The sequence below is a fragment of the Quercus lobata genome, chromosome 8 (assembly GCF_001633185.2).
Source record: "Quercus lobata isolate SW786 chromosome 8, ValleyOak3.0 Primary Assembly, whole genome shotgun sequence".
In the NCBI taxonomy this organism is placed as follows: Eukaryota; Viridiplantae; Streptophyta; class Magnoliopsida; order Fagales; family Fagaceae; genus Quercus; species Quercus lobata.
In genome coordinates, this window is record NC_044911.1 from 60539461 (window position 1) to 60555848 (window position 16388).

The 16388-nt window shown below is 34.3% G+C and overlaps 2 protein-coding genes across 2 annotated transcripts; both read left to right on the forward strand.

The window, feature by feature from the left end:
- Window positions 1–1008: 1008 nt before the first annotated feature.
- On the forward strand, window positions 1009–11809 carry LOC115957170. Its single transcript, XM_031075388.1, has 14 exons — window positions 1009–1016; window positions 1156–1713; window positions 2137–2226; window positions 2365–2473; window positions 2555–2634; window positions 3162–3336; window positions 3709–3798; window positions 3887–4337; window positions 4512–4647; window positions 4768–4865; window positions 5115–5254; window positions 5962–6036; window positions 11230–11331; window positions 11434–11809. The coding sequence occupies exons 1-2, from the start codon at window positions 1009–1011 to the stop codon at window positions 1544–1546; spliced, it is 399 nt and encodes a 132-aa protein (XP_030931248.1). The 3' UTR covers window positions 1547–1713; window positions 2137–2226; window positions 2365–2473; window positions 2555–2634; window positions 3162–3336; window positions 3709–3798; window positions 3887–4337; window positions 4512–4647; window positions 4768–4865; window positions 5115–5254; window positions 5962–6036; window positions 11230–11331; window positions 11434–11809.
- On the forward strand, window positions 11359–15395 carry LOC115955172. The gene is made up of 6 exons (XM_031073229.1): window positions 11359–11376; window positions 11891–12094; window positions 12949–13182; window positions 13411–13618; window positions 15074–15213; window positions 15329–15395. Exons 2-5 carry the CDS (start codon window positions 11909–11911, stop codon window positions 15181–15183), a joined length of 738 nt encoding a protein of 245 aa, XP_030929089.1. The 5' UTR covers window positions 11359–11376; window positions 11891–11908; the 3' UTR covers window positions 15184–15213; window positions 15329–15395.
- Window positions 15396–16388: the final 993 nt, after the last annotated feature.

Genomic DNA, 16388 nt, shown 5'->3' on the forward strand with positions numbered 1-16388 from the left:
ACATGAACTAACAGTGTCAACTTTAGACTAGCATAAAAGCTGAATAGGATATACGTCAAATCTCACCAACGACACTGCCTAAAATGCCATAAACCTTAGTTGAGAGTAAATGGAATATCCTGATCTTTAAAAAAGTATCTAGAGGCACAATGCCCAAACGAATGAGAACTTACTAACCCACTTGATAAAACCATGCTAGTCAGCTCCAGAATCCAATTTAGTCATAAAACTCCTTCAATAAAACTTTTCAATTGAATAGGAACCTTTTATTTTAATCAAGTAACAGTCAATTCCTTCAACTACTTTTTTTGTGATTTCACTCCATATTTCCTCTTCATAAATCTCAACATCAAGCATTCAAGCTTTAGAGACAAGGTCAAGGATTGCAACCTTGCCTAGATCATATGAGCATGAGAAGAGCATATTTTCATTTTTCAATCCTTTAGCCAATAAACTATAGCATGAGATCACTCATTTAAGAGTCCAGAGACTCAAGATCCATGCATGGTCGCTTGTGTAACTTACCAATGAATTAAATATTTTCAATCTATTTACACTCTAGAATGTTAGAGCACAAATAGTAAAATTATTCCTAAACGACAATCTACCTTGATCACAAAATGCCTTAACCCTATGCCTCTCTTTGATCACCTACCATGCTCTCGTTTCACGTGAGTTTTGCCTGCTCTTTGGGACAAGATGGAAATGAGACATTTATAATCCTAACTCCATCTCAACTTCTTGTAATCCCTACTATTAACCCTTCGTAAGGGATGGTATTTTAGTTGTGTTGCATGATTGGAATGTTAACTTATCAAGGGGTGGGCAAAACAAATCCCAAGATGCAACCCAAAAGTTGCTTAGGCTAAAGAATTCTTCTAGGCACTTCATCTTGCAAGAGAATGAGAAATTGGCACCTACAAAAGGTCCTCTAAAGCCTAGGGGGATTCAAATTTGTGTACAGAGCTTTCCTTCATTTATTTTTGTCATGGCCATTTTTGGAGTGACATGTATGGGTGATTTTATAATAACGCATTTGAGCTGAAACTGATAATTGTCGCTAAGTTGCCTCACTTGAAAAAAATGAACAAAGAACTTAGAGAAAAGCTAAAAGAATACACACACACACTACATTGAATATTATAATAAATTAAGTATTGATGGGCTAGTACAACCTGAGCCACCCAACTTTGAGATTGGTTGGAAGAGAAGCAAAGAGATCAAATTGGATAAGCCAAAAGGGTATGTCATAGCTGACTTTCTAGAGAAGTTGGAGGATCTAATGGGGAAAGAATTTGGCTCCACGGAGCTGCTAGCAAAAGCTGGAGAAATTGTGGCTGAAAGAGCTAGAGAGGAAGCACAAGTGTTGAGTGATAAAGGAGAAGTGGAGGAGAGGATGATGACTGAGTTGTTCAGAGTATTGAGACTAATGGAGATGGATTTGGCTATGGTAAAAGCTGCAGTGAAGGAAGAGACATTGGGTGAAAGGCTTGAGCAGGCAAAGGCACGCTGCAGACAAGCTATACTCGTAGCTCTCTCCTTTTGAAAGGCTCTTATATGTAGAGGATTTGAACAATTGATTTATATCTTCTTTATAAGAATTAGCCACATTCACAAGGTCTTGTTTATTTGGAGATATGGGGTTTAAATAAGAAACTCAGTTTTGGGTTTAAATAAGAGACAGTGAGGATTTGGGATTGTACATCTGGGCAGGTTGTTATTTGCTTTTTTTATTTGGGGTTTGATTATATATATATTTTTAGTTAAGTTTGTGTTTGGTTGCTGGGAATTTATAGGAAGAGAGGGGAGATCTATAATTTGATCGTTAATTTTTACTTTTTAGTTTTTTGGTTTGTACTAAGTAGAGATATGAAGTTGCACTCATTGAAAACTAGGAAAAACGGGGCCACCTTCTTATGATAAAAAGATAAATTTGTTGTGAGAATTTGAAATTGAGTAATAGTGGTAAACTTAGATCTATTCTTTTTGCACTGATGATTTTCATTGTCATCTGGTGCAATTGCTGTAGTGTATAATAAAATTTGAAAAATAGACTGTTTATTTTACCCCTGATTGGGATTAGTTTAACTCTGTCTCATAGTTCATTTGTTATGGTTTGATTATATTTCTTTGCAGTGTAAGGCAGTGATTCAACTTGGTGGTGAAGTAGGTTGTATGATCAATGAAGGCCATTGGGTCTTTGTTGGAATCCCAAATGCTGTCAAGGTAGGCAACCTCAAGCTTTTGTTTTTAAAATTTATAGTGCAATGTAACGGTTCCTTTCTTTCCTTTTTTTTTTTTTGGGGGGGGGGGGGGGGGGGTTATATTAAGGTGTTACTGTTGTGGGCATTTATTGTTATTCAGGACAAAGAAAAGGAGAGCTGGGAAGCTGCCTCCCAGGCACTTAAGACTAAACTGCAACTTGCTGTGAGTAATTGCATACGTCCTGAAATTGAAGCTGCAAAAACGAGAAGTATATATGCATCCATTATTTTCCTTTTATCAAATTACTCATATATGTGAAGTGAATGTTCATGCTTTTCTTATTGGGCAGGTCAGCTGGAATCTGATGTGTCTGCACAAGCCCAGATCCTAAATGCTAAAGATGCAGAATCAGTGGCTGCCAAAAAAGAGGTATCAATTTATTCTTATTTCCCTCCATGATTTCTGAACTCATTCTTACTGTGTGTGTGAGAGAGAGGAAAAGAGGAGAGATAGAAACAGTTTGTTTGTATAAATTTATTAATATATCCTTTGTTAAAGAATGATGCCCAATTAAAACAAAAAAAAAAGTAACAAACAACCCAAAAAAAAACTCTTGTGCTGATTAATTTTAAATAGCTTTTGCCTGACCGAAATTTTGCATGTTAAGGACATGTTAGATTAATCTGAGAATTAAAAAAGTCCTGTAACCATTGTCAAGGGACAATGGGCTTGCAAATCATTTACACTATGTTTGGAATAAAAAGGGAGTAAAATGGAATGGAATATGATGTGTTTTCTCCATTGTGTTAAGAACAGTTTCGACTGTAAAATTCATTATTTCCGCTCTGTTTACGCTTTTGGGAAAACTGATAGTTTATCAATTTTATAATATGCACAAATATGATATGATAAATTAGTCATATTTTTAACCATGTGACTTGTTTATCAAAAACAAGGAAGTTGCAGCGGCTTGCTCGTGATAATGTTCATAGGATATTTGAAGAACAAGAAAAACTGAATTACTTCCTGGAGACCAAGAAGAGGAGACTTGATTCATGGAGCAAAGAATTGAACAAACGTGAAACGCTAACTGAGCTTGAGAGACAGAAGCTTGATGAGGAGAAGAAAAAGGTGATATATGTGAAAGTGAAATTCCCATCCATTAAATACTTTCATTCATAAGAAGTTTAAATTTTAAGGCTACTTAGCTGTAGTCTTAGTATTTTTACACTATTTTCATTGACATTCGTTTACAAAGTACAGTACTACATTCACAGTTGTTTTTCATACCTGTATCTCTCTATATATGTATAGCTTAGCTTAGCTAACTGCCCCACGTAGCTTTTGGGTTAAATTAACCAAAACTAGTAGTATTGGTGTATTTGGAACAATTTATGACCAATTTAGCAGACACTGTTTGACTTGATCAGGCGAAAACATTTTCTTTGAATTTATAAAATGATGCTTCAGCTGTGTACTGATGTTGATTTTGTGTCCTTGTAGCATGATCTGAGGAACAATTCACTTCAATTGGCTTCCTTGGAGCAGAAAAGGGCTGACGAGAATGTCTTAAGGGTGGTTGAGGAGCAAAAGGTGTGCGCGACTTAGTATTAGGTTTTTACTATAGACTAGCATATAATATACCTTTTGACATTCCTTCTTGAATTTACTCTTTCTGTAGCACACTTTGCAGCTGTAGGAGTCTCGATTGCTCTATTCAATCAAGACTATACAGGTTCAACTATGAATGGGGAAGACGAAGAGTTGATTCCAAAAAATGGTATACTTTCCATTTTTTTTTCTCTTATTTCACTCTTTAAGCATTTTTAATGATAAAACATTGGTTTTTAGCTTTTTAAATCTCAGATACTTTTTACTATTCATACACTACCTAAGTTGAGGTAGTAAGTTATATTGGTCCCTTCAAATTTTCTCTATCATGTACATGTGAGAATGCATACAAGTCACAACTAGATCATGGGAGCTTTGAAATAGTTAAGATTGACAATGAAAGGAGGCATATTCCGTCAGCCTCATCAGCATTAGTTATTGGCAGCATAGTTGGCCTCATACGAGCCATATTCCTCATATTTGGAGCAAAACCTCTATTAGGCTTCATGGGAGTTACTTCGGTAAGTTCTTTAAGATATAGTAATAAGTGAATCTAGAACTTATTGTGCGCAATTTTGTTATAGTTTCTACTTATAATATATATATGATTTACTCTGTGTTTCCTCTAATATCAAGTCCCTTGATTTATTACTGTGTCAATGTCATTACAGTGTTGCACTATCATTTATATATAGGATTCTCCAATGCTAACTCCTGCACAACAGTACTTGACATTGAGGTCACTTGGTGCTCTTGCGGTTCTTCTTTCATTGGCCATGCAAGGGGTGTTTCGTGGATTTAAGGACACAAAAACACCTTTATACGCCACTGGTATACCTTAGCAGATGGGAACAGTTCAACTTATGATTTTTCTTTTTCAGCTTATAATATATACAAATACATTTCTGCCATCACTCCATTTTGATTATTTTTTAATCTTATCAATTGCAGTGGCAGGAGATGTAACAAACATTATACTCGATCCACTATTTTATGTTTGTTTTCCGTATGGGTATCAGTGGGGCAGCTATTGCTCATGTTATATCTCAGTAAGTGTAATCTAATCCTTCTCCACAAGAGTATTTTCCATGTATTGTGACTGGGGACTTGCTTTTTATGGTTTTAACATGTTCTTGGTTGGGACTGGTCGGCATGGTTATTGTTGTTGTTGTTGTTGTATATGTACCTAATTTCAGTTATACTCTTTTGATTGACTTTGATCATCTCTTGAATTTGTGTGCAAAATTATGAGTACCTACCCTTGGAAGCAGAGTTATTAATTATTTCATTTTCTGCAGGTATATGCGTCCTGAAACTGCGCAAGGCATATTTGTTAATTTTAAAGAGATGTACTATTATCTGTATCTGCAGAAAGGGATAGGGTCCTTCAAGATCTTCAGGATGCCTTGGCTAATCATGATAAAGAACTCAAAGAAAGGTGCTGATACTGTCTTGCCGGCTCTTATTTTATTTTATTTTTATTGCTTTATTCTATATGGAATTGGATAGAAGGCTTTATTGAGCTGATCTTTTTTTTTGGGGGGGTGGGGGTGTGGTCATTAGTTCAGTTTATTTCTTTATATGGGAAACTTTCCTTACTTAAATAAATAAATAAAACTCTCCTTACTTTATCTGCCGATAATGCTGGTATAAAATATTTTCCAAAGCATGAAATAAATGATGAGCAATTGATCCAAAGCTGACTAAATTTTACATTAGCTGTCAACCTAACTTAACTCTCCTCCTTTTTCAAGCCTTGGGACCAGCTGTGAATAAATTAATAATATTTTATGTAAATCCTTGTTCGCGGATAGGAACCTTCACTAAGGCAGTGAATCTGGCATTGGAGTGTTTGAAACTCTGAAAGAACCCATGAACGTCCTTGCTTTAGCAAAAACAAAAAACAAACAAATAAAAACCCACTTTTAGGAGCTCTTTCACAGTTTCTCTAACCAATTGATCACAAAATCCAAATTGAGCGAATATGCGTCAGTTTGTATTTTGTGATCAATTGGTTAGATAAACTGTGAAAGAGCTCCTGAAAGTGGGTTTTTATTTTATTCCTTTTTTTTTTTTTTTTGCTAAAGCAAGGACGTTCATGGGATTTAGTTGTATTTGACATAAATAAGGTGATTTTGACTTCAGTCGTACTTGCTCAAGGTTCTACTTCAGTTCATGGACTACAACAAGTGTATTCATGGTGTCCCTCGTATTTTAAAGGTATACTCCTTGTATACTTTGGTTATGTCTTATTTAGGTAGGAGGCAGAGCCTTTATTTTTCACTTCTTTTATTTTATTGTTGAATTGTTATGGCTTGTCCTACATCACTTAAAATATAAAAATCATTTGATGTTGATCTTTTAGGTGTGTGACAACATAGTGATGATAAACATGTGTCCATGTTAGATTTAGTTGTAAATGATGCTTTTCAAGTTATAATGATTCTATACTGTTACTTATATTAACAATGAGTTAAATAAAATATTAACAATGGGGCAATTTGTTTACTCCAATGCTTTTTGGCCAGTTGTCTTCTTGTCGGGTAATTCTACGGTACCCCCCAAAAAAAAAGGGGGTACGGTATCCATTAGTAGGTAACCTGCTATACCAAGTTACTTTTTTCTCACATTTGACGGTTTCATCCTCACATTGTGCAGTTCCAACATCACATGTGACAGTTCTTTTCTCACATCTAGTAGTTTCCTTACTTTTTTCTCACATTTAACTATTTCATCCTCATATTGTGCAGTTCCAACATCACATGTGACGGTTCTTTTCTCACATTTGGTGGCTCGCTTACTTTTTTTCTCACATTTAATGGTTCCATCCTCACATTGTGCGGTTCTAACATTATATGCGACAGTTCTTTTGTTACATTGGGTGGTTCCCTTACTTTTTTTTCACAGTTAACGGTTCTATCTTCACATTGTGCAGTTCCAACATCACATGTGATAGTTCTTTTCTCACATTTCGTGGTTCCCTTATTTTTTTTCTCACATTTGATGGTTCCATCCTCACATTGTACAATTCCAACATCACATGTGACACATCTTTTCTCACATTTGGTGGTTCCCTTACTTTTTTTTCACACTCGATGGTTCCATCTTCACATTTTGCAGTTCTAACATCACATGTGATAGTTTTTTTCTCACATTTGGTGGTTCTCTTACTTTTTTTTTTTTTTTCACATTTGATGATTTCATTCTCACATTGTGCAGTTCCAACATCACATGTGATAGTTATTTTCTCACATTCGGTGGTTCCCTTACTTTTTTCTCACATCTGACAATTTCATCCTTACATTATGCAGTTCCATTATCACATGTGACAGTTCTTTTGTCACATTTGGTGGTTCTCTTATTTTTTTTTTCACATTTGACGGTTCCATCCTCTTATTGTGCAGTTTCAACATCACATGTGACAGTTCTTTTGTCACATTGGGTGGTTCCCTTACTTTTTTCTCACACTTGACGGTTCCATCTTCACATTTTGCATTTCCAACATCACATGTGACAGTTCTTTTTTCACATTTGGTGGTTCCCTTACTTTTTTCTCACACTTGACAATTTCATCCTCACATTGTGCAGTTCTAACATCACATGTGATAGTTCTTTTCTCACATTTGGTGGTTCCCTTATTTTTTTTCTCACATTTGACGATTTCATTCTCACATTGTGCAGTTCCAACATTACATGTGACAGTTCTTTTCTCACATTTGGTTATTCCCTTATTTTTTTTCCTCACATTTGACGACTCTAACTTCACATTGTGCAGTTCCAACATCACATGTGACAATTATTTTCTCACATTTGGTGGTTCCCTTACTTTTTTTCTCAAATTTGACGATTTCATCCTCACATTATACAGTTTCAATATCACATGTGACTATTCTTTTGTCACATTAGGTGGTTCCCTTACTTTTTTTTCACACTTGACAGTTCCATCTTTACATTTTGCAGTTCCAATATCACATGTGACAGTTCTTTTCTCACATTTGGTGATTCCCTTACTTTTTTCTCACATTTGATGGTTCCACTATCACATTAAGCAGTACCAACATCGCATCTGATTCTATTTTCTTCACATTCAGTGGTACCCTATTTTTTATTCTCAAATTTGACAGTTCCATTATTACATTGGGCAGTACCAACATTATTTCTGATCGTACTTTTGCCACATTCGATTGTTCTCTTATTTTTACTCACATTTGAAATACCCTTAGAACCTAAAAAATGATCGAAATACCTCCAAAACCTAAGTAAAAGACTAAAATACCCTTATAACCGAGAAAATGACCAAAATGACCCTAAAACCTAAAAAATGATTAAAAGATCCATAGATCCTAAAAAATTATCAAAATACCCATAGAACCTAAAAAATGACCAAATGACCTTGAAACCTAGAAAATGACTTAAATAACCCTGAAATCTAAAATAAAGACTAAAATGCCCTTTTAACCTAGAAAATGACCATAATACCCTTGAAACCTAAAAAATTATTGAAATACGCTTAGAACCTAAAAAATTACCGTTATGCCCCCAAAACCTAAATAATTACCGAAATATACTTGAAACCTTAAAAATGACCGAAAGATCCTTGAAATATAAAAATGACCAAAGTACCTCCTGAAACCTCTATTTGCAAGACCAAAATGACAATACAAATTTTATACAACCACTCTATTTGCTTGATTTGAAACCCATTGATTTTAAAATTAATGGATTTAAAAACCTTGATTTGAAATCTATTGATTTTTAAATTCCTTGTTTGGGTCTTTTTATACAATGAAGGGTTTGAAATTCCATTGTTTGGATGTCTAAATTTGGATTTGGATTTGGATTTAAGATCAATAAAGTATTTTTTCCAATTATTATTTTCTTAAACTTTTTACATTTTAATTTTAGTAAAATTTTTTAATAAATACATAAGGTAATGAAAAGGCCATTGATAATCCAATTGACAATATGATAACTAAAAATTTGTCATCATAACCAACTAAAAAAATGTCTTGCCAACTATTGACAACTAAAATGTTTTATTTCAATAGAAAGAGAGAACCCTAATGCATGAGTTTTTTCAAAACATTTAAAATCTCAAACTACAAAATTTATTTCAAAGTTCTTAACTGCAACAAAGTTATATATCAAGAGAGACGATAAAGTATCCAAAATATGTGTCTTTTACACAAAATTTAAAAGAACATACTAGCACTCAAAATATGTGTCATCATCAAGTTACTCCTGTGATGTTTTGAGATTCAAAACATCAAACAAAATTTATAGGCCTTATGTAACACAAATTTCAATTCTTTTTTTTTTTTTTTGAAAAAAAAATTACAAAGTACCCTATAACGAGAACATCAAACAAAAATCCAAGTCTGCTTTCTTCGTCACTGCTTCTTTGAAGAATTCTCATTCAATTCAATTAGGAAGCTTATATTTTCCTCATTTGAAACATACCATCATTTGAAACATACCAGTATATATGACCTCTAATTCCTTGGCCTTTTTGTGATAATTTTTTCTTATCTTTATCATTCAACTTCTCTTGTCCTTGTCTTGCATCACCACCTCCTTTTTCAGTTTTATTGATGAATTAATGAGTTTTTTATTGACTAAGAAATCAACCAAAATACAAGGCAAAACAACCAAGCCATAGCAAAACTAAGACTGGCCTCTGTAAAAAAAAGTTTATAATAGACCCACTACAACAAAACAGTAGGTTATGACTGCTTACACCCCTTAACAGTGTGCCATGATCTCAACAAATCAAGTTAAAACTGGCCACTCCTAAAACACAATCTACAACAAAATTTATACATTAACATCATCAAGATATTACAACTTTTTAACACAACAGCAACATGTCACAATTGAGCAGTGAAACAATAGATCCTCCAGGCTTCAACAATAATAGAGCACCACAAGATATCCAGCAATACCAAGCTTTCAATAATTCTCCATCATAGGATAGATCAGTCACTAGTTTGATAATGTAGTATGCATTTCAAATTTGAGTCCCCATTAATAGCAAAGGATATGATTAAGCATTGAGTCACAACTGCAAAGTTTGCTCTCTAGTCTCCCTTGAACATCCTTCTTTATAATGCAAATAAGTTGATCTTCAGTGTATACCTTCCCTGAAAATATAATAGAATTTCTTTGCTTCCATACATGATAAACAGTAGCCCACAAAGCTAGTTTGCAAAGGGTTGTTCTTAAGCCTTTTCCTTTAAGATTATTTCCCCCTTACTCGTAATATCCTGCCAATCAGTCTTAGCAAAAGATACTAGAAACAAGTTAATTGTAATTCCCAGACCCTCTTGGTAAAAGAAGAACCGAAAAATAAATGGTCCCTGAACTCAAATGCCAGAGCTGTAGAAAACACACAAACCATCCACTGGAACTTGGAAGACCCCGTTGCAAAATTCTAGCTTTGGTTGAAAGCTTACTAAGAATAACTATCCAACCAACAAATGAATGTTTGGGAATGGCTAAGTTAAACCACAGTAAATGCCACCATTCCATATTACTACCTCTGCTCCTAATTTCATTTCAAATACTAGCACAATCAAATTTATAAGAACCAACCCATAAAGCTCTGTCTTGCTCGTGAGTTTAACTAACAAATGCTTACTTTGGATATTCACTAAGTGGTCTAATCTGGCAAAGCAATGAAACAACACAAACCCACATACACATGCTACTTCAAAAGAACAAACATACACAAACACTAGAAACCCACACACTCTTATATGCGAAAGTTTACAATAATAATAAAAATAAATAAATAAAACATGACAAATGAATATTGATACTGTTAATCAACTCATATAACAAATCATGGAGAATAAAGATTCCTCCCCCACCCCCCACCACACCCACCCACCCCATACCCATAGAAAAATCGACATTAATCCTTTGAAATAATTGCATATATCTACCTTTTCAAATGGGTAGCCCTGAAAAACCAACAAAGAAAAAGGGATACAAAACAATGGCAATGAAACTAGGTTTCATCGTTTGATCCTTACCTTTAACAATATCAAAGAGATTATGATCATCTCAAGAAACCTTCACTGGATAGTAAGTCGAAGAGGTGCTAAAGGAGAATGACAAAAAGAACACAAGAAGAATCAATCTGGTTTTTTGAGAAGAACTGAAGAAGCAATCAGCAAGAAACTCAGAGAAGGATAGAGAGAATGGCGTGAAAGGAACAATCTGAATTTTATTTTAGGTTTATATATCTAACCTACTCTATCAATAACCTGTAACCCATTAAAATAAAATGAACCGTCAAGATTAAAACTCCACCAAATTTATGGTCATGATTTGTGTGGGTACCGTACCCCCCTAAAAAAAGAGGGGGTACCATAGAATGACCTTGTCTTATATGCTTTTTTTTTTCTCCAGCAAGTTTCCTTTGTCAATCATATTAGTTGGAGTTGGAGTTATGAACCGACACCTATCTACTGGTCAGCGTGCAAGGACATGGCCTATGGTTGTGGACACTAGGTAAATTTTCCTCTTCCATTTGGTCATTCTCTGAAGAAGAGATAAGTGAGTGAAATGTATTAACATTTAACAAATGTCTTCTATAAATGTCTTTGTATGCAGACATGTTGCGATTGTGGACAAGACCTTGAGATATGCCCAATATATAGGAGGAAAATTGAAACCAGACTAAGGCTCTACTAAATAGTGTTCTATTTTCTTCCAAATTTGATGTGATGCACGAAACCGAGTTGTAGTTAGTCAATTTCATCATCCTTTGTAATTAAACATTTTAGATTTCTAAAAACTGATTGTAAATTGATTTATCCATGCCGGAAAAGAAATGTATTCCGGCTAGATCTTTGCTAGTGATACCTATTAGTCTTGTTGGGTTAGGTGTGCAACTCTTTTTTTGGGCCTAAATTGGTTGGTGTCACCTTCGATTCTCATCCATTTTTCAGATTAATTCACAACAAATTTATAAAAATATATTTGGAAATGTGGCCTTGGAAACATTTGAGTAAATATCTATGCCATCTTCGTGTTTGATTGCTGTCATATTCTCACCAATTCTACGCAGGTATAGCTTAAGCCATTAATGGATCAACTCACTAGAGTAAAAGACTTACCTGTTCCTGAATTTGGCACGCTTCATGCATGGGAAGCTCGAGCAAGTGCTGCTGTGCGTGCAGCAAATGGTGATTCCGGTGCTATTGATCCTTCCAAATCTTCCCAGGGACTGGGTTATGGTGGAACGTCATTGCCTTTTGTTGGAGACACCAAGGTAACCTTGTTCTCATCTCTCTTGCCCATCTTATCTATTAGCTTTGAGATTTGAGTTGGAGCAATAAAAGCTTCCTTGTTTCTTAAAATTCTATAATATTGATTTTTTAAAGATAATTCAATGGTTGGGGGAGGGGGGATTTGAACCCTGGACGTCTTTGTTGGAAACGCTAGGAGGTTCTAGTTGAGCTACAAAACTCTTGACTATATAATATTAATTTTAAACTTTAATCATGTTCAATGTTTTTGGTTAAGATCCCAAGCTGTATGTAAGTTTCCTAAATTGCACGTCTACTTAAATGGCAGTCAGAATTTCTGACCTCATTAATAGCTACTTTTAAGGGTCATAGTTTTGATATGTGTTCTTTTCTTGAGTAAAATATTGGTGATAGACCTCCTTCATCCTTCTTGAGGACTTTGTACATGCCATTTAACTGTGGGAATATTCTGATTATTTGTATCACTGGTATGTGATATACATTGGTTGATTTACATTAATGCTGCATTATCTGTTGTCCAAAATAGATTGGGAAGGAACTCTTCATCAAATTATGACTAAATCTTTAGCAATGACTGATTTATTCAGACAAGTTTGGATTGTGTCCAACAAACTGTTTGGGTTATTAATTTCCCTAAACTGAAGGAGATTTACTTCTTGTATTACCAAAATATGTGATCTTGTTATTAAAAAAAAGAAGAATGTGAACCTATATTCTATCATTGTAAAGTGTAAACACCCGAGATATTCCACAGAAGTGATTTTATGGCAATCAAATATTTATAGACCAGAGGTATATCATCATTAATTGTTGGGTGACTCGTTTTTAGAAGCAGTTTATGACTGGGTCTTGGCAGGTTGAAGTTGACTTTTCTGGGACTGAAGGCAAGGGAGAGAATATTAAATCTGAAACTGAAAGTTCATCTCTGAAAGTTTTGCCACCATGGATGATCAAGGAAGGAATGAACCTCACAAAGGAACAACGGGGAGAGGTCAAGCAGGAGTTGAGGATGGATGGCAGTTCAACAGCTGTAGAATTTTCAGATGACAAAAAGGCAACAATTGAAAATGATGATAAGAAGAATATACAGGTTCATGCAATAAGAAAATAACAGAGATGAACTATTGTTTTATTTCTTGTCTTGATCTGATTCATATAGTTTTATTTTTTTCATTTCCCCCTCTTTTTGTTTCTTGTTTTTATATATGCCAAAAAGGTTCTTTCCTCTTTTTATTAGTATATTTTTTTACTAAACAAATATTTTCATTTTTTTCTTCATCCAATATCACTTCATTTCTGCTTCTTAATAATGTGATAGGATGAGTATATCAAAGCATATTATGCTGCTTTACTCAAGAAACAGCAAGAATTGGACGAAGCTGCTAAGAAAGAACATGAATTGTCAAATACACACTCCTTCAACGGTGTTTCTGACACAACTTCTAATCTCCAAGTTGGGAAAAAGTCAAAACGTGATGAGGATGAGGGAGATGATGATGTGGAATGGGAAGAGGCTCCAGTTGCTGGTAAGTACCAATCTTTTCATTTGTGTTAAAACTTCAAGAATTTTTCTGGATGTTTTGGATTTTCTTATAACCTTTTAATAATCAGTTAACGTCCAAGCTAACAAATGATTAAGATACTTATATGATTTCCAGCTTTTACTAATCGGTAATTATGAAGTTGTCATGTGATAGTTGTTCAGTAAATGACCTGATGTAAATAATGACAAATTACTAATATGTTTGAAAATTTTCCATGCTACAGAAGTTCTTACAATGTTGGAATTGTTGCTGTAGTTATTTTTCCCCCTTCAAACAATAGAATTGATCTCCTTATCCCATAGACCACAAAAAACCTTCACACTTATAATAGGTTGAATGTCGCACCTCCTCTATTACAAGGAAGGGAAATATCAAATACTATTAGGCTACAAGGCTATTGGTTGCTCCAGTTGAAGTGTTAATTGTCATAGAATGTAAATTTGAACTAGTGATTTTATGCTGCTTGAATCTTGATAATTTTTAATCTTGTGCTTTGGATTTCCCTAGAGGTGATGTTCTGTATTGGCAGCTGAAAAAATTAGTAAAGAGTTATTGGAATGGTTAAAAGCCGATATGGAATTTTATAGTGGCAAATAGGGGTCTGTATATACCCATTCAACCCATGCAACCCACCTGTCCAAAGTTTAAATCTCCCGTCCCCCATTGTAACTATTGAATTATTAAAAAAAAAAAAAAATTTAATTGCTTTTTGACCAAATTTATTGCAAACAATATTAGGGAGCTACAATTTCCAGAACCATAATGGCTGGGACCTTCCATGTGAGAGGTGGGTATGGAAATAGACATTATGGGTCCGTTTGAATTGAATTTATTGTTGCTGAAACTGAAAACTGAAAATTGAAAACTGAAAACATTGTAGCAAAATAATTTTTAAATGTGTAAATAGTATCGTGGAACCCATTTTTAATATTTTTTAATACGTGAACAGTGTGTGAACAGTGCATACACTATTCATAACAGTAAATGCTATCTCCCAAAGTCAACAAATGCGGAAAAAAAAAAAAGAAAAAAAAAAAGGAAAACGTAAAACTTAGAAAACGCAGACGCCGGATTCAGTGGAATCCAAATGGCCTCTATAAGTGCAGAAATAGCATGTCCTTTATATAATAGGATGCAATTGAACTCCACCTTTGTTGTGTGAAAATTCATATATATATTTTTGTAACAAAGTTTCTAACAGAATGAAAGAAAGTTATTTTACGCAAACCACTAGCGTATAACCTTCTGTTGATCTTTATGAGAAAGAATTCTAACAAGAACAGAAATATCTCTGTCTGGCTGATTTTGAATAGTTGATAGAAAGTTCTGCTGAATGGAATGGATATGCTAGTTGTAGAAAATAGTTTATGTAAATAATATTCAATTCACTACCAATATATGTTGATATGCTTACAAGATAAATTGCCCTCTTTCCAGGCTCATCAGCTAAACAACTCACTGAGAATAAAGAAATTGGAATTGGTTACATAAAGCAGATTCTTGGACTTCAGCAGCAGGAAGAATACACCAATGTAAAATGTTTGTGATATGGTCATTTGATGATAATGACTGATCAGGTGCGCCTTACGTTTCTGTTATTGTTTTGTTCTTGTTTTATGCTTACAATTCTCTCTACATGGCACATGGATAGCCTTCAACAAATATAAAATTTTAACTATAATTCTTGTACAGGATCATGATGGTTCCCACATCAAAGGGCTGGTCATCAATTTTATTCATTCTTACTGGCCATCACTGTTAAAAGTTCCATCTTTCTTAATTGAGTTTATCACTCCTATTGTGAAGGTTGGTATTTTCAGTTAACTAGTTCAAATATCAGAACTACTTCAATATAAGTGGAATGTTTCTTGAGGGAAAATAATTATTTATCATCTTTGCAGGCAACTCACAAAAATGGGACACAACTATCATTTTATACCATGCCTAAGTACGAGTCATGGAAGCACAATTTGACGGGCAATGCAAGTGGGTGGTCTATCAAGTACTATAAGTGTGAAGGAAAAAAATAATTACTTATTGTGTTCTATTTCCTTCCAAATTTGTTGTGATGCACGAAACCGAGTTGTAGTTAGTCAATTTCATCATCCTTTGTAATTAAACATTTTAGATTTCTAAAAACTTATTGTAAATTCATTTATCAATGCCGGAAAAGAAATGTATTTCGGCTAGATCTTTGCTAGTGATACCTATTAGTCTTGTTGGGTTGGGTATGCAACTCTTTTTTTGGGGCTAAATTGGTTGGTGTCACCTTGGATTCTCATCCATTTTTCACATTAATTGACAACAAATTTATAAAAATATATTTGGAAATGTGGCCTTGGAATCATTTGAGTAAATGTGTATGCCATCTTTGTGTTTGATTGCTGTCATACTCTCACCAATTGTACTGGTCCAATGTGTTTCTGCATCTACACTGGAAACTACGCAATTTCTTCATGTACTGTGGGGACTATTATTAAAAAGGAAAAAAACAAAGAAAAAAAAGATAGAAGAATGGCACATGTCAACTTTCTTAAACATGAACATTAATTTAGTTATGGGGCTGTTTTCAGTGATGCTGAAATGAGGGTCCCCGTATTCCTGAAAAGATGAGGAAATTGTTCATTTTCAAGATTTAATTTCCCACATGCCTTTGTCCATTGATGTACGGAGTGATGCATAGCTTCTCATATCTTTTTAGTTCTAACTTGAGGGAACTGAAACTTATGCAATGTGTTATGGATAGGTCTTT

Excerpts from the sequence above, each read along its gene's own strand:
- LOC115955172 (XM_031073229.1), top strand. The coding sequence starts at position 11,909 with ATGGATCAACTCACTAGAGTAAAAGACTTACCTGTTCCTGAATTTGGC. Across the intron at positions 12,095-12,948 it reads CTTTTGTTGGAGACACCAAG|GTTGAAGTTGACTTTTCTGG; the intron begins GTAACCTTGTTC and ends GGGTCTTGGCAG. Across the intron at positions 13,619-15,073 it reads GGAAGAGGCTCCAGTTGCTG|GCTCATCAGCTAAACAACTC; the intron begins GTAAGTACCAAT and ends CCCTCTTTCCAG.